The 18,709-nt window shown below is 38.5% G+C and overlaps 1 protein-coding gene across 2 annotated transcripts in view; it reads left to right on the top strand.

Annotated features, from left to right (window-relative positions):
• The window catches only part of QRSL1 (glutaminyl-tRNA amidotransferase subunit QRSL1), a 33,608-nt gene extending 16,153 nt beyond the window's left edge, over nucleotides 1–17,455 (top strand). For both annotated transcript variants that reach the window (XM_032338912.1, XM_032338910.1), the window contains exons 6-11: nucleotides 2,111–2,286; nucleotides 2,376–2,488; nucleotides 4,938–5,130; nucleotides 5,657–5,774; nucleotides 12,759–12,964; nucleotides 15,666–17,455. In XM_032338912.1, the coding sequence (XP_032194803.1) occupies nucleotides 2,111–2,286; nucleotides 2,376–2,488; nucleotides 4,938–5,130; nucleotides 5,657–5,774; nucleotides 12,759–12,964; nucleotides 15,666–15,886 (1,027 nt within the window). In that variant the 3' untranslated portion in view covers nucleotides 15,887–17,455. The remainder of the gene's footprint in view (nucleotides 1–2,110; nucleotides 2,287–2,375; nucleotides 2,489–4,937; nucleotides 5,131–5,656; nucleotides 5,775–12,758; nucleotides 12,965–15,665) is intronic.
• The last annotated feature ends 1,254 nt before the right edge of the window (nucleotides 17,456–18,709 follow it).

The following is an 18,709-nucleotide window of genomic DNA, read 5'->3' as shown; positions in this document are numbered from 1 at the left end:
TTGCATTAATATTAATGAGAGCTCTGACAAGTTAGGACTGCAAGATTAGGTGCTTTTTTTTTTTTTTTTACCCTTATCACCCTACTTAATGTTCATCTTCCTGAATGTGCTTTGAGGAGATGGCATTTTGACACATAATTCCTATGGAAATGCAGGTTTTACTTTTACACAGCCGTCAGTGAATCCTAATAAGAAAATGTGTCCTTTTAGAAATTGTGAAAGCAACAGCCTGATTTTGTAGCTTATGTGGACTTGCTAAGAAAGACAATCTTATTTGCATTTTCTGTAGAGCTCAAGGGCCATGTGACTGGTAGGAGCGTTGTTCAGTCCACAGATTTATTCTGGGTATAGTCAAGAGAAGCACAGACCCAAAGTAACTCCAGTTTGAATGGGTCCCAAAGTATTGAGTGTTCTACTTTGTTTTTCCCCCCTTTGGATTTGCTGCTTTTATGATAGTTTTAACAACAGGAAGGTTCTTGGAGTACTATGTACCCACTAAAAGGAAGCAGCTAGAAAGCTTTGTTGTGTCAGGGAAAGATATCAAAGGTACACTGTCAAGTGGAAAATAAGTTGCCGAATACTATGTACAAGATGACCTTCTTGCTGTTAAAATAATTATATACATATATATATATATTAGTTGCATGGAAGTATCTGCGTGAGTATATCAAAACATAACAGGATTATTAGGGAGGCAGTGATGATAAGAGAAGTTTCACTTTATACTCCATATACTTATATATAACATTAAATTTTCTAGTTGGCACATACACTTTTCTAATCAGAAAAACTTTTACTCTGAAATAAAGTTTTAAAAAAATGTTTAATTATGGTAAAATGTATCTCACTTAAAATTTACCATATTAACCATTTTTAAGTGCACAGTTCAGTGTTAAATACATTCACATTGTTGTGCAACCAATTTCCAGCATTTGGTTCATTTGCAGAACTGAAACTCAGTACCCTTTAAAAAACAGCTTCCCATTTGCCTGTCCTCCTAGCCCCTGGCAATCACTCTTTAACCTTCCGTCTCTAGGAAATTAGACTCAAGGTACCTCGAGTGAATATTATTCAGTATTTGTGCTTTTAAAACTGACCTATTTCACTTAGCAAAATGTCCTCAAGATTAGTTTTTGGTTTTGTCTTTAATAAGAAAAACATACACTCTCTAGGTAACTGAGCAAAGAAATGGGCACTTCATAGTTGGGTAATGCAAATACAAATAAATGTGAAAAATTATTCACAAATGCACATTAACAAAGATTTTTTATTATTCAGATTAACCAGCTTTTAGAACTGCTAGTACTCAGTGATGATAATGAAACATAAGCCCAAATCTGATATACTGCAGTTGGAAATATAAATTGGCAGAGCCTCTCTGACAAGTCATTTGACAATACAGATTAAGAATTTAGAATAACAGGCAGACCCAATGCCTCATTAACGCTACTTCTTGGAAGCCAGCCTAAAAAATAATCAGACATATGGTCAAAGATTTATGTTCAAAGGTGTTTATTACAAAGTAATTTATTATGCAGTTATTATCCTAGTTGGCAACAACGTATATGTTTAAATAAATTAAAGTACATTTCTATCCGTGATTCTAAATGAGGTAGCGGAAGGTTCTGTGTATGAATTTCTGGGAGAGGTGTGTTTAGTTTGTAAAAACATACTGTAAAACTGCCATTAAAGGAAGGTATAAGGTGTCTGTATACACTGATAGGAGAACAGGCTTTAAAATCCTGGGAATCACCAATTGTTATGATGGGATATTGTACATCTTTTAAATTTTCAGTGATTTTAATGAGCTAGCAAAAAGCTCATGATAAGAAAAGAAGAGACAGGAAGTTAAAATTACAGAATGACCTGAGCCACGAAAGAAAACTGCATTTTAAGAAAGTCTTGAAGTTAATATGTCAAAATGTCAACAGCGTGTTTGCCTTAGGCAGTAGAATATTTTGTTATCTCTTTACACTTCTTCTGTATTTTAGGAGTTCTCTGAGACAAGCATGTCTGACTTTTGTATAACCAGGGGGAAATAAAGTTTAAAAGTATATACACTTAAAAATAGATTCTAGATATAATTGGAGATCTTCCACTTAAATTCCAGGGCTTTAGGATCAGATACAGGAGGATCGACCAGAAATCCAGCTGCCCACTGTGGGGTTGTTGGTTTCAAACCAAGCTATGGCTTAGTTTCTCGTCATGGCCTCATTCCCCTGGTGAATTCAATGGATGTGCCAGGAATCTTAACCAGATGTGTGGACGACGCAGCAATTGTGCTGGGTATTTATATGATTCCATAGAGTTTCAAAACTTTATAAATTTCCCTATAAAACATTCTGTCTATCATTCCTAAATATTTCTCCTTACAGGTATGCTGGCCGGGCATGACCCCAAAGATTCTACCACAATACAAGACCCTGTCAAACCATTTACACTTCCCACTTTGACAGATGTGAGCGAACTATGTATAGGAATTCCGAAGGTAACTCTTCCCTTTTATTACGTTACAGAAATGCTAGCAAGTCAAACACAGGGAAGAGACCTGGGAAACAGACCAGTTGGCTTTGAATCCTGTTGTGCCACTTTAATTAGCTCTGCAGTCCGAGCACATGACTTAATCTAAGCTCAATTTCCCAATCTACAAAATGGGGATAATAACAGTGTTGATCTCAGAGAGCAGTAAGGCTTAAATTTGGTAATCATCATGGGGATGTAATATACAGCATGGTGACCATAGTTGTTAATACCATATTGCATATTTGAAAGCTACTAAGAGAGTAGATCTTAAAGTTTTTTCTATTTTTTTTTTTTTAAAGATTTTATTTATTTGACAGAGCGAGGGAACATGAGCAGAGGGAGCGGGAGAGAGAAGCAGGCTTCCCGCCGAGCAGGGACCCCGATGTGGGACTCTTATCCCAGGACCCTGGGATCATGATCTGAGCCGAAGGCAGGCGCTCAGCTACTGAGCCACCCATGCACCTGATCTTAAAGTTCTTATCACAAGGGAAAAGCAAACTCTTATCATTGTGTATGGTAATGGATGTTAACTTAGACTTGTTGTGGTGATCATTTTTTAATATATGCAAATATTGAATCATATATTGAAACTATCATAATGTTGTATGTCAGTTTTATCTCACTAAAAAAAATGAATCATGTTAAGCAGGAGTCTGTAAACATTTTCTGTAAAGGGTCAGTTGGTAAACATTTTAGGCTTTGTGGGCCATACAATGTTTAGTGTCACTGTTTAACTCTGCCACTGTCGTGTGAAAGCAGCCACAGACCATATGTAAATGAGAGTGTGGCTGTGCTCTAGTAAAACTTTATTTTCAAAAATAACTGGAAAGGGGCGTCTAGGTGGCTCAGTGGGTTAAGCCTCTGCCTTCAGCTCAGGTCATGATCTCAGAGTCCTGGGATTGAGCCCCCGCATTGGGCTCTCTGCTGAGTGCAGGGCCTGCTTCCCCCTCCCCCTCTGCCTGCTTCTCTGCCTACTTGTGACCTCTCTCCCTCTCTCTCTCTCTCTGTCAAATCAGTAAATAAAATCTTTTAAAAAAAACAAAAACAAAAAAACTGGCAAGTTATATCTGGTTGGGAGGCTATAATCTGCTAATCTGGGGTGTAAACAACATAGCCCAGAGCCATACCTTGCATAGTAAAGGCTGAATACATGTTACCTTCTTTACTACCGTCATTAGTATTGCTACTGCATTTATTACAGTAGCAACTGAGTAATTCATGGATGAAGGTCAATATGTTAAATTACTGACCTTTAAATGACTTATTGAGTTTTAAGCTTAACAGTTGATTGTTTGGGTAACTCTTTGTTGTGGGACACTGCGCTGTGCATCGTAAGATGCTTAGCAGTGTCACTGGCCTTTAGCCTTGGAAGCAGCGGTTCCCCACAAACAGCACAACCCCACAAACAAAAATTTATGCAGACATTACCAAACATCTCCTGATTGAGACAAAGGGGATAAAATTGCCCCCATTTGAGACCACCGCTGTAGAGAAATACTTTCTTTAAAAATTTCAATTAAGATAATAGCCGTGCCTTCCTTTAAGGATTTAGAGAGAGCATAGGTTGTAGAAAGAGACCGAGTTTAGAATCCTAGATCCTTGGGGCACCTGGACGGTTCAGTGGGTTATGATCTCAGGGTCCTCGGATCAAGCCCCGCTTCGGGCTCTCTGCTCAGCAGGGAGCCTGCTTCCCTTTCTCTCTCTCTCTCTCTCTGCCTGCCTCTCTGCCTACCTCTCTGCCTACCTGTGATCTCTGTCTGTCAAATTAATAAATAAAATCTTTAAAAAAAAAAAAAATCCTAGATCGTCTATTTACCTGCTTTGTAGCTTTAGGAAAGTTACTTAACTTGTCCAGTCTCAGTATTTTTCATTAATAAAATGAAGGATGATAATACTTACATCATGGGATTGTTAAAAGCATGAAATGAAGGGGGCTCAGTCGGGTAAACATCCAGCTCTTGATCTCAGCCCAGGTCTTGATCTCAGGGTCGTGAATTCAAACCCTCTGCTAGGCTCCACAGTGGAGCCCACTTAAAAAAAAATGTTCAACCTGAGACTCCTTATACAAAAGTTTCTGCAAAAGCATTAAGTGAGAGAATCTTTGAAAAGCATCTAGCAGAGTATCTGATAATGAACATTTAACACATATGGGGTCTCCAGCCATTTCTCTCATCTTTAATATTGTTAGTATTTAATATTGTTAATATTGATATTATTGTTTAATATCTCTCATAAATAACTAGTATAGAGCTTGTCATGCTGTAAGCACTCTTAAATTCATTCGGTCTCTCTAGCTACCTACTAGCAATTTAATCAGATTTTCTAATGTACTGCCAAAGTTCCTAATGTACATATTTATATAAAACCATCTATACAGATGTTCTAATTTCCATATCTTGACTTTTTCCAATAAGGAATATCTTGCACCAGAATTATCAGGTGAAGTGCGATCTTTTTGGTCCAAAGCTGCTAACCTCTTTGAGTCTGAGGGGGCCAAAGTAATTGAAGTGTCCCTGCCTCACACCAGTTATTCAATTGTCTGCTACCATGTATTGTGTACATCGGAAGTGGCATCGAATATGGCAAGATTTGATGGGCTAGAATATGGTAAGATGGCTGTGTTTGGGATTTTTAAGGTAGTTGTGTCCAACATTTGGTAGTTTTACTTATTTGTGACAAAAAAAAAAATCCCCAGAGATAAGGTTAATGATTTAGACAAGTAAACCAGTGAATCGTCTTACCTTTGTCATTTAGCCTTCTGCTTACACTGTTCATCATAAATATCTCTGTATGTTTGGCTTCCCTCTCTGAAATGTGAATATTTTACAGGAATAGTGTCTTGTCCTTATATTCTCGGTCTATCAAATGTAGTTCCTGACACATGCTAGGAGTTTGGTAGCTATTTGGATGGAGGGAGGGAATGAGAGAGGGAGGGATGAGGAGGTGAACAAATGAAGTTTCCTTCTTAGTTATTTTCTCCTCTCTCCTTGAGTCGTAGGAGATAAAGAAGAGGAGCCACTAAGGACAGTCTCCCAAAATGTTAATATTGGTCAGAAATGTGAATCTGCACTTGCTTTTCAGCCAAAACTTTACTTCCTTTTCAAATAATGTTTATCTCTTTTTTTGTTTTTAGGTCATAGGTGTGACATCAATGTGTCTACTGAAGCCATGTATGCTGCAACCAGGCGAGAAGGGTTTAATGATGTGGTGAGAGGAAGAATTCTCGCAGGAAATTTTTTCTTATTAAAAGAGTAGGTAATGGGGCACCTGGGTGGCTCAGTCGGTTAAGCATCTGTCTTCAACTCCGATCAGGATCCCCTGGGGTGGAGTTCTGCATTGGGCTCCTGCTCAGTTGGGAGTTTGCTTCTCCCTCAGCCTCTCCCACTGTTCGTGTTCTCTCTCAAATAAGTAAATAAAATCTTAAAAAATAAATAAAATAAAAAATAAAAAGTAAGTAACCAGAAATTTTCTCCATTCTTGAACACTCAAGAGTACATTAGTTGCATATCTATCAGGTCTTATTGAGATATTTGCTAAAGAAGCAAAATCCCTATTTGAATTAGAAATCATAACTAAAGACCTGTTTATAGTACTTTTAGTTTCTGGTTATTCGAATGTAAAAAAAAAAAAAATTGACACTCTAGCAAAATAATTAGTACAAAACTAAGTAGGAAGCTCTAAAGAATTTTAGCCTCTTTAAATGTCCCCTGACTATTATTGCCACATTGGCTTATTGTTGTTGGAGACTTAAACAGGAAGTTACATTGGTGTATCTTGAAAAATTTAGCAAATCAATTTAGTCTTCCCCTACACTAAGTGATGGTACACTTGTGTACCATCAGGTCTGTTTAAGAGGACATGAGAAGTGTGAAAAGGCAAGAATGATTGTTTTAATGAATAGCTTCCTGAGTTTTTCTATATTCCTTCAAGGACAGAAAGCATTTTATTCATCTGTGTATCCTTTCAGGGCTGATACTTAGGATTACTTTTTCCAAAAATACTATTTGAACAGCCGTGATGGAAAACAGCATGGCGGTTCCTCAAAAAATTAAAAATAGAACTACCATGTATGATCCAGCAATCCTACTTCTGAGAATGTAGCGAAAGGAAATGAAATCATTATCTCAGAGCATTTTCACAACAGCGAAGACAGGAAGATAACCTAAGTGTCCGATGGTGGTTGCCTGGGTCTGTGGGTTAGGGGAAACAGGGAGATGCTGTGGGCTAGGGGAAATAGGGGGATGTTGGTCGAAGGTTACAAACTTGTAGTGTAAGATGAATTAGCTCTGGGGGCACTTGGGTGGCTCAGTCAGTTAAGTGTCTGCCTTTGGCTCAGGTCATGATCCTGGGGTCCCAGGGTCAAGCCCCACATCAGGCTCCCTACTCAGCAGGGAGTCTGGTTCTCCCTCTGCCCCTCACCTTGCTAATAATGTTCTCTCTCTTCCTCTTTCTCAAATAAGTAAATAAAATCTTTAAAAAAAAAAAAAGATGAATAAGTTCAGGGGATATAAAGCATGGTTACTATAATTAACAGTACTGTGTTATATACTTGAAAATGCTGAGAGTACATCTTAAATGTTCTCACCTCTCACACTCAAAATTATTATATAAGGTGATAAATGTGTTATTAACCCTATTGTGGTAATCATTTCACAATATATACATATATCTAATTATCATTTTTGTACACCTTTTGTACACAATTATTGTACACCTTGAAATCACGCAATTTTATATGTCAATTATATTTTGGTAAAGCTTGAAAATAAAAACCTAAAAATATTTGATTATGTTCTACAGAACATAAAAGACTCTTTTCCTATAAATCAAAACTATAATGTGATATTACCTCAAACTTATTAGAATGGCTAAAATCAAAAACACAAGAAACAACAGGTGTTGGCGAAGATGTGGAGAAAAAGGAACCCTTCAGCACTATTGGTGGGAACCCAGACTGGTGCAGCCACTCTGGAAGACAGTATGGAGGTTCCTCAATAAGTTAAAAGTAGAACTATCCAGCAGTCACACTATTGGGTATTTACCCAAAGAATACACAAACACTAACTGAAAAGGATACATGCATCCCTGTGTAGCAGGGTTATTTACAGTAGCCAAGATATGGAAGCAGCCCAAGGGTCCATCAATTGATGGAATGGATGGGGAAGATGTGGGGTATATACACACAATGGACTATTACACAGCCATAAAAAAGAATGAAATCTTACCATTTGCAATGACCCTAATGGAGCTAGAGAGTACAATGCCATGCGAAAGAAGTCATCAGAGAAAGACAAATACCTTATGATCACACTCATGTGGAATTTAAGAAAAAAAAAAAAAATGAGCAAGGGGTGGCTGCTCATTTGATGGCTGCATAGTATTCCATTGTGTATATATACCACATACCAGAGGGGAGAGAGAGCCATACCAAGAAACAGGCTCTTAACTATAGAGAACAAACTGATAGTTACCAGAGGGGAGGAAGATGGGGGGATGGGTTAAATACATGATGGGGATTAAGGAGGGCACTTGTCATGAGGAACACCTGAGCACCAGGTGATGTATGGAACTATTGAATCACTGTATTGTACACCGTGTGGTCATTAACTCGAATTCAAACAAAAACTTTTAAAAAACAATTTTAAAAAATAAGACTTTTCAATATTGACCAGATGACTAATGATTTTGGAGTAGGAAAAGAAAATGAAATGTTGCTGAGAGGTTTTCTAAGCAAAGACTTTCATTAAGTGGAAAATGCTACATTTGCCAAATATAACTGATTCGAGTCAAATTGTATATCTCAGGGCACAATTTTTAAAAAATTTTTTTATAAACATAATGTATTATTAACCCCAGGGGTACAGGTCTGTGAACTGCCAGGTTTACACACTTCACAGCACTCACCAAAGCACATACCCTCCCCAATGTCCATAATCCCACCACCTTCTCCTGACCCCCCTCCCCACAGCAACCCTCAGTTTGTTTTGTGAGATTAAGTGTCTCTTATGGTTTGTCTCCCTCCTGATCCCATCTTGTTTCATTTATTCTTTTCCTACCCCCCAAACCCCTCATGTTGCATCTCCACTTCCTCATATCAGGGAGATCATACAATAGTTGTCTTTCTCTGATTGACTTATTTCACTAAGCATAATACCCTCTAGTTTCATCCACGTCATAGCAAATGGCAAGATTTCGTTTCTTTTGATGGCTGCATAGTATTCCATTGTGTATATATACCACATCTTCTTTATCCATTCATCTGTTGATGGACATCTAGGTTCTTTCCATAGTTTGGCTACTGTGGACATTGCTGCTATAAACATTCAGGTGCACGTGCCCCTTCGGATCACTATGTTTGTATCTTTCTATCTTTCACTATGTTTGTATCTATCTAACAGCATATAATGAAACTGAAGGAGAGGAGTCTGAAAGCTTCTCCATGGTCATCAGTTGAGGGAATTGACAAAAGGAAGTGAGAATTTCTGCTGGCATTCCTATCTCCTGAGTCAGAGAACTTAAGTCAGCTTTTTTGTTTTGAGGGATTTTGTTTATTCGCTCACTTGTTTTGTGAGGGGAGGATAGACATGAGTGATAGGAAAAATGGAATTTGGGTATACTTTTTTTTTTTTTTTTTAGTCTTAAAAAGTCAGTTTATGTGCCAGGAACTATAACAACTCATAACATTTTTTTTTCTTCATGTGGTGCCTCAGTTTACAATTTTGTCATTCTACTACCTTTTGTTCAAAAAACAAAACAAATTTATTGAGTTAGGAATCCACAGTTTATTTTTAAAGAACATGAGCCACATTTAAATCTGATTTTTACTGTTTGTCTTCAATTTGTCCTATCTGTTCTTTCTTTTAACGTTTTTTCCTGCCTTCTTTTGTCCTTAAATAATTTTTAAAGAGATTTAAAACAAGAAAAAAAGTCATTTATATTTGCCTAAATATTTACTATTTCTGGTGCTTTATTATTCCTTTGTGTAGATCCAAATATCCATCTGGTGTAATTTTTTTCTCCCTAAAGAAGTTTAATATTTCTTGTAGTATAATCCTCCTGGCAATTAGTTCTTCCAGCTTTTGCTTATATATAAAAGTGTTTATTTTAATTTTGACATTTTCTCTCAGTATCAAATTCTAGATTGATAGCTTTTCTTTCAGTACCTTAAAGATCTTGTTGTGTTGCCTCCAGACTTGCATAGTTTCTGAGAAATGTTGTCCTTCTTGTCTTTGTTCCTCTGTGTGTAACATGTCTTCCCCCACCACACACAAACACACACCACGCACACACCCCAGCTGATTTTAAGACTTTATCACTGGTTTTCAGGAATTTGACTGTGATGTGTCTTGGTGTGGTTTTCTCCTTGGTTTCCTCGTGTTTAGGGGTTTGTTGAGCTTCTTGGATCTGTGGGTTTATTATTTTAATCAAATTGGGAAAAGTTTTGGCCACTGTTTCTTAAAATATTTTTTCTGACCTTCCCCCCTTCTTCTGGGACTCCTTTCAGATGTACATTAATCTGCTTGATGTTGTCCCACAGCACACTGATGGCTCCATCCTGGTTTTTGTTTGTTTTTAGTGTTTTTTTTTTCTTTTGTAGTCTGTTTCTCTGCTTCCTTGTGGATAGTTCCTATTACTATCTTCAGAATCACTGATCTGCTGTGTCACCTGCTGTCAGCCGTATCAAGGGTCATTTTTCTTTCCTATTTTGCATTTTTCATTCCTAGAACTTCCAAGCAGGTCTTCTTATCTCCTTGGTTTCTTCATGATACATGTTTTCTTCTACCTTTTTTTTTTTTTTTTAAGATTTTATTTATTTATTTGACAGAGATCACAAGTAGGCAGAGAGGCAGGCAGAGAGAGAGAGGAGGAAGCAGGCTCCCTGCTGAGCAGAGAGCCCGATGCAGGACTCCATCCCAGGACCCTGAGATCATGACCTGAGCCGAAGGCAGCGGCTTAACCCACTGAGCCACCCAGGCGCCCTTTCTTCTACCTTCTTGAACATATGGAACATATTTACAGTAACTGTTTTAATGTTTTTATCTGCTAATTTGCACATTTCTGTTGTTTCTGGATCTCTTTATATTGATTGCTTCTTACCCCCTAGTTATGGGTTATATTTTCTGCTTTTTTGCATGACTGGGCATAGTGACTTTTATGTTACCATTTGCTGAATTTTTGTTGTATTCCTTTAAACCATGTCAGGCTTTGTTCTGGGATGCAGTTAAGTTACTCAGAATCTGGGGCACCTGGGTGGCTCAGTGGGTTAAAGCCTCTGCCTTTGGCTCAGGTCATGATTCCAGGGTCCTGGGATCGAGCCCCGACTCGGGCTCTCTGCTCAGCGGGGAGCCTGCTTCCCCCACCACCCGCCTCCTCTGCCTGCCTCTCTGCCTACTTGTGATCTCTATCTGTAAAATAAATAAATAAATAAATAAATAGTTTCTCAGAATCTGGTTGGATCCTTTCAAGGCTTCCTTTTAAAAAAGCTTTGCAAGGATGAGTCCAAAATGGCCTTTAGTCTTGGCTAATTTAAACTCTACTTTAGGCAGTACCCTTGAAGAATTCTGCCAGATGCCTAATGTATTATGAAGTCTTTCCACTTCGGCTGTTAGGAACACACCCTGTTTCTAGCCCTATATGAGCTCTTGCAATTGTTTGACTTTTCAGTGATTCTATCCCCAGCCTTGAGAATTTCTTCTCCCTACATGCACACAGATCAGTACTCAGCCAGAGACTTGAGGGATCGCTCTACAGATCTCTTGAGCTCTTTCTGTATGCTATTTTCTCCTCTCTGGTACTCCGTGAGAAAATTCCAGTTTTCTTTACCTCCCTGAACTTCCAGTCCTCGTCCCTAACTTCCTGAAAACTGCCCCCTGAAAACTCTGTGTAGGTTCCTCCTGTCTGGGCTGAGGCCTGGAAACTGCCTCCAGGCATTACACTGGGGAAATTAAAGGGCTCACTTACTTGCTTCCCCTCTCTCAGAACTCCCTCTCTTGAATGCCTGCTGTCTAATATCTGAAAATGGTTGCTTTATTTTGCCTAGCTTTCTAGGCAAAATAAAGCAGGGTAAATTACTATGGGTAAATACTAGGGTGTGTTAGTAATTACTATGGCAGGTAAATTCCATCCCTCTGTCATTAATGGAAACAAAAGTTCTGTTTTTGAACCATATTTAAAGTAGGAAGAAATTTAATAGAAAAAAACCTGGGCTTGTGTTTGAATAAATTTGAGGTTTGGAAAATGCCATTAATGACATCATTTAAGCCATCAAGTGTTACTGTATTAATTATAGGTAATACCTGCCTTTATCTCTCTATAGAGACCTTGTGGTCAAATGATGGTAAAGAGACTTGATACTTCTGTAGGATTCTTTTAGAGTTCAAAAAGAGCACATTTTTATCTGTATTATATTTGGTCCTCAGTAAGACGAGTAGTAATATCCATATTTACAGGTGACAAACTGAAGTTTAAAACCGTACGTTTGCCTGCCATTGTTCTGGTTCAGGAGGATCCAAAGAGTGCCTTCTTTTTCCCTTTATTTGCATCATTGATTTATAGTCATTTTTATAGCTGGCTAATTCCTTAATCTTGTCAGTAAAGTAAATATCTTTTCTTGAATTTCACATTCCCATTCCTGGGGCATACCTAGCCATAAAACACAAAATTGCGAACACTGTGTACTTTCTCCAGTCTCTGTTTCCAGAGCCTGTTTCCTAGTGGCTACTTAGGATGGCACATTAGAATTTTACAAAACTTCAGAATCCTTCTAATAATGAATTCTCATTATATTGCAGTTGAAATAAGACATTATAATAGAAGGAGGATTAGAATAAGCCTCCAGAGACCTAAGTTCTAGTCTCTCTTTTACCATTGCCTATCTTTGTAACCTTTGGTAAGTCATTTAATTGCTATGCACTTCATTTTTTTTTTCACCTGAAAATAAAAGTTCTAGTTTAATGATATCCCTGAAAGTGGATGATATCCACTTATTTAATGATATCACTATCTGTGATTATATGTATAGAATTGTGTCTAGCAGTGAATTCTGATTAAACTCCTGATACTCAGATTTTTAGAAATAACAGCACAGTTGAAAAATCATTTATGTGTGTCATTAGGAATCTTCGTGGTACTGCTTATAAAGGTCAGAATCCAGTCATTCTAAAACAAGCTTTCTCTGTGAATATTGATCCAAAGAAATCTAAAAATCCTTAAAATATCATCTTGTTTTTCCACAGAAACTATGAGAATTATTTCATTAAGGCACAGAAAGTGAGACGACTCATTGCTAATGATTTTGTGAAGGTTTTTAACTCTGGAGTGGATGTCTTGCTGACTCCCACCACCTTGCAGGAGGCAGCACCATACCTGGAGTTCATTAAAGAAGACAACAGGACACGAAGCGCCCAGGATGACATTTTTACACAGGCTGTCAATATGGCAGGTAAGGATCCCTTGGGAATGTTCTAGTTTTCTTCAAATTTTTAGACAGGCACCCTGGTCTTCAACTTAGGTTCCAGCTAGACTGTTCTGTGAAGGCAACAGCTTGTCCTTCTGGAATGCTTAGGAAAGTGTGTACGGGGGGGGGGGGGGGGGGGGGGGTGTAATGTGCACAAGCATACTTGGAGTCAGTCTACTTAATAGCATAATTTTAACTTTTATTTTGGAAATTTTCAAACCTCCAGAAAAGTTCAAAGAATGGTGTAATGAATACCAATATGCCCTTTGCCTGGATTCATTCATTTTGTCTTATCTGCTTTCTCCTTCCTCTCTTTCTCTGTACACACACACACACTCACACACCTTTTTTTAAGCCAAATAATTTGAAAGTTGCAACATCATGATACTTCACTCCTAAATACTTTAGCATAAATCTTCTAAAAATGATGACATTCTCCTGCATAACCACAATTCTGTTATCACACCTGGGAAAACTAACATGAATATAATAATATTCCAGATATAGTCCATATTTAAATTCTCAATTGTACCAAAAATGCCTTTTATAAAATTGTTTTTCCCCCGATATATTATATTTGTTTATCTTTTTAAAATTTAGAACAATACCCCAGTTCTCTGCTTTGGGTTTTGGTTTTTGTTTTGTTTTGGGATTTTTTTTTCCCTTTTGGAACACATCAGACTGTTTTATAATTTGTGTTTCAATCATCAAACAAAATGTAGAAAACTCAAGAGGAGAAGGAAAACCTATTGTATTTCCCCATACTTTTGCTTACTATGTTCATTTATTCCTGGTATATGAAGATTCTTTGCTTTATCATATCCTTTCTGTTTAAATTCCTTTAGCCATTCTTTTAGGGTAGGTAAGCTGTTAACCAATTCCCTTAACTTCCTAAGAACGCTTGATTTCCTTTCAAATTTAAAGGTTATGTTCACTGGATACAGGATTTGGGCTTGACATTTCTTTTTCTTTAGCACTTAAGAAATGTTATGCTAATTTCTTCTGGACTGCATAGTTTCTGATGAGAAATCACCCACCTTTTAAAATTTTTGTTTTAATTGACATTGACTTTTTTGAAGAGCCTAGTGCGCTTGCCCTATAGGATGTCCCATCCATAATCTGGATTTGCTAGATTACTTAGTCATGATTGGGAAACATTTTGGCAGAAATACTGCATACTCTCCATGTCGGGAAACAGTTAATGTCAGTTTGTTCCACTTTCAGAGACTAAGTCGATCCCTTAGTGAAGGAAATAACTGCCAGGTGTTTTGTGTGTAAAGTTACATTTTTCCTTTGATCAATTATAACCGATGGTGAGGTGGTACTCTGAGATTGTGTGACTATCATATTCCCCAAAAATCTTGAATCCAGTTTGAGATCTGCTGATGAATCTTGCCTGAATTATTTCCTATAGAATGACAAAAATGCTGATTTTTCTATCATTCTTTGTACATACATTAGCAATCTTCTCTAAAGACAGCTTTGTTTTTTTGTTTTTGTTTTTTTTAATTCAGTGTATTATAAACAATTACTGTCATTATTGGCTTTGATGCTGAAACTGTTTGGCCAACAAGAGCCCTTTCAAGTTGCATGTAGCCTTTAGACTTATCCCCATTAATTTCTAAAAACTTCCTTATTTTATGGCATAACAAGATATCCCAGGATCTTTTGCTTTCTTTGCCCCAAACGTGGAATTAAAAACAAGCTACTATTTCTTATCTATCAAACTGGCAAACATTCAAAAGCTCAACAACATACTCAGTTGGTAACGCTGTAGGGAAAAAGCATTTTGCTCATGGGAGTTGAAAATAGTACAGCTTTTTTGGAGTGGAATTTGGCAACATCTAGTTACATATGCATTTATCTGTTGATGAAGCAATCCCTATTTATCTGAGAGACTTTCAAGAATACCAAAAACCAGGGCGCCTGGGTGGCTCAGTGGATTGGGCCACTGCCTTCGGCTCGGGTCATGATCTCGGGATCCTGGGATCGAGTCCCGCATCGGGCTCTCTGCTCAGCAGGGAGCCTGCTTCCCTCTATCTCCCTCTCTGCCTGCCTCTCCGTCTGCTTGTGATCTCTCTCTCTGTCAAATAAATAAATAAAATCTTTAAAAAAAAAAAAAAAGAATACCAAAAACCATGGTGCATCTGGGTGGCTCAGTAAGTTAAGCATCCGAATCCTGATTTCAGCTCAGGTCGTAATCTCATGGGTGGTGTGACTGAGTCCTGCATCACTGGGCTTCACGCTCAGTGGGGAGTTTGTTTGAGATTCTCTCTCTCTCTTCCGCTCCCCTTGCGCTCTCTCTCTCTCAAATAAATAAATAAATCTTAAAGAAAACCAAAAAAACATGTATACTTGGGCATGGTGTGAAATAGCTCAATACTGAAAACAACCTAAATGCCCAACCATAGAAGCATGGGTGAAAAAATTATGGTACAAACCACATAATGGAGTGCTGTGCAGCTATAAAAAAGGAATGAAGAACGTCTCTGTGAGTTGATACACAGTGATTTCCAAGATATATTGTTAAGTGAGCAAAGGAAGGAACAAAAGCATGTGCATATTGTATGACTTCTGTCATTTTTTAAACCTTACCTGTCTTACACCTACTAGCACTAGAAAGCAGAACTCTCCCCTTCTTAGGGTGGAGAAGTAATCAGCTAATAGGTTTCTTTCTTGTCTTCAGGATTGCCAGCAGTGAGTGTCCCTGTGGCTCTCTCAAACCAGGGGTTGCCAATAGGACTACAGTTTATTGGACGTGCATTTTGTGACCAGCAGCTCCTTAAAATTGCCAAGTGGTTTGAAAAACAAGTACAGTTTCCTGTTATTCAACTTCAAGAACTAATGAATGATGGTTCATCAGTCTCTGAAATTGAAAAGTTAGCTTCTGTTTCTCTGAAACACTAGTGATAAATATAGCACGCAAATTAAAATAACTTGAAGATTTTATATTCGAGAGAAGTCCGATGATCCTGCTCAATTCCTGTAATTTGGTTCCTTGTCAACACAGTCGTTCGTTGGAATCCCCTTTTAAAACTCTTGTGATACCGTTAATTATAAATCACTACCAGCATCTATGAGGTATCCACTGAGTGTAAAGTACAGAATTTTTACATTAACACAGACACACGTTCGTGGAAAGTGAGGCATTCTGCAAAAATGTTCATTAAGAACAGAGCTTAGAGTACAAGTAAGCTTAGGGATAAGCCGCTCAGAACTTCCACATCTTTGTAACCAAAGTGCTAATAAAAGCTGTAATTTGTGCCTCCAGAGAGAACGTGAACAGCCAGGCAGATGGGCAACTCAAACATAGTGGAGCTGCCTTGGGGGAGGTTAAAAAAGGCACAAAAACAATAAAATGGGAATATTTGCTTCTGAGTGCTGAACGAAGGAGGTAGAAGAGGCGCTCCGAGCGCTGGAGGAAGTGCGACGTGCTGGGGCCCAGGGTCATGCAAGACTGGGGGTACGCCCCTCTGGGGACGAGCGCAGGTGCAGACGCTCTTGATTGCTCTAAATATAGAGCTGCAGTGACTGAACACTTTGTCCTGTTTTGCTAACGTTGGAAATGTGACTTCTGCCATCGCAGGACCCCATGCCAAGGAACTAGAACAACTCCATGGAACTCATTCTCCTATTTACCAACCACAAAGGAACTCGCTGGTGTCACAGAAACATTTGCTGTAACCTAAGAGTCCATATTGGACTTGAAACTTGGGAGGCAGTGGAGCATGATTTTAGTGAGAAAGTTTCAAGATAGACAAGTATACCCAGTATGAAAAACTGGCAGATAATCTGGTGAGGATGCCACAGCCTCCTTCCTCACCCGAGCTTTCTCTGTTACTTACAGTTTCCTTACCCTCTTAGTTTCTTTACAGATGCTCTCTGTTTGGGTCCCTTGAGCCCAAAGGGACAGTAACGAGAATCCATATTCAATTTGAAAGAAAATTTTAGGAAAATCATTCATTTCACCACTATAAAGTTTCATTATTGGACTTGTCTTTGCCAGAACACCATTGTCATCTCGCGTTGATCAGGTCTTCAAATTTGGCACTTACGTACAACTGATAATTGTAAGTGGGAAGGTGAATTGTTATTAAATAAATTCACTTTGTTTAGTAAGGAAAAAGTCTTTTCTAAATACAAGGTACACGCAAGAGAAGTCTAAGTGGCAGAACCTTCTGCAGGGTCACTGGAATGTTGTATGGTGGGAAGTTAGCTTGCCTGTTACTTTCTCATTAACAGTTTTCTCTCCTCCCAGGATCCTTCCACTCCCAAATGGTCTGACAAAGTTTATATAAAATCTTTCTGTGCCAGCCCCACCAGTTTTCTTATGAATCATGACTGAATCCCTGAAAGAGGAAGACATTCACAAGAGAGAATTGCATTTTTTTGTGACAAGGGAAAACCATCTTAGTTTGAAGGAGCTAATACGATGTAAAAAGCAAACAATAAATCTTTGCCCCAGTCTTTTTTTAATGTGTGTGTACTTTGAACTGAATTTTTTTCAAAGGATATTTATGTAATTTCTCTTATTCCTGGGCCTCTCCTTGACCTGCACTGATGATCTGAATCTGGAAATAGGAAAGTGAAACATTGACTGTTCTCACATAATAATACCCAACTAGCATGAAATGATACCTAATTTGTTTCTCTTTCTTCTCCATCTTCACCCTAAATCTAGTAGATCTCATTTTACCAAATCGCTGTCGGGGAATTTAAGTGGAAAACAGTTTCTGTATTTCAGCTAATTAAGTCCTGAAATTGTTAGCAATTCTGAAAGGCGAGGTTGGCTACAAGTGTAAGATGAGTTCCCTGATAAGACACAGCAAAACAAAGAGAAGTTAGATTCAACCACAGAAGCATCACTGGAGTGAAAAAATGTGATGAGATCACAAAACGTGCCATCCCAACACAACCTAGAGCCCAGGGAGCAAGGGGGAAAGTCAGTGTTCTGTGTTGGCCCCCAGCGTTACCAAGAAACTCACTTGAAACCAGGGAGGCAGAATGTTCTCTTTGGCTCTTTGTTACCAGGTCATTAGGAACACAGAGGACCTTGAGCCAGCTAGAAGAGACAGCCTGGTTCCAAAAAGCTTCTAAAAATGACGAGGAACAGTGACCTTATTAGGAGATCACCTGTTCCAACATAGACAAGAAATACCTTTAGGATTTATTTATTTTTTTTAAAAGATTTTATGCATTTATTTGAGAGAGAATGAGCAAGAGCCAGCATGAGCGGTGAGGAGGGGCAGCGGGAGAAAGGGAAGCAGGCTCCCCGCTGAGCAGGGAGCCAGACTTGAGGATGGACTGGGGATCATGACCTGAGAACGAAGGCAGATACCCGCCTCTCCCACCCACCTCCCCTCCCAACCCCCCACCCCTGCCTGCCCTTTAGGATCTTAGACTGAAGGACTGAAGAGAACCGTTACAGAGCACCAGTACGTAGAGGTCAGGGATGCTGCAAACTGTGCCATTCCCTGCTCCAGTCAAGGGAAGGGAGCAAGCTAATGGAATTTTCGCAATAGCTTCTATTTTGAATTTTCATTCATTAGCTATTTTTGATCTCCCTCCCTTTCCTCAAGCATGTGATTATTTATACCAAGGTTAAATGCATATTGACTGCAAGACTGGGGTGAGATCTGTTCATTGTATTTAAAAGCACCAAAGGACAGTTTAAAGTAGAAGGTCTTGCTCAGTTTTTTCATGACTTAAGCAGTGTGTACACTAGAACAT

This window comes from Mustela erminea, chromosome 4 (genome assembly GCF_009829155.1).
Source record: "Mustela erminea isolate mMusErm1 chromosome 4, mMusErm1.Pri, whole genome shotgun sequence".
NCBI classification, from domain to species: domain Eukaryota; kingdom Metazoa; phylum Chordata; class Mammalia; order Carnivora; family Mustelidae; genus Mustela; species Mustela erminea.
The sequence above is the reverse complement of the archived record's forward strand: the minus strand, read 5'-3'. Positions and strand labels throughout refer to the sequence as shown.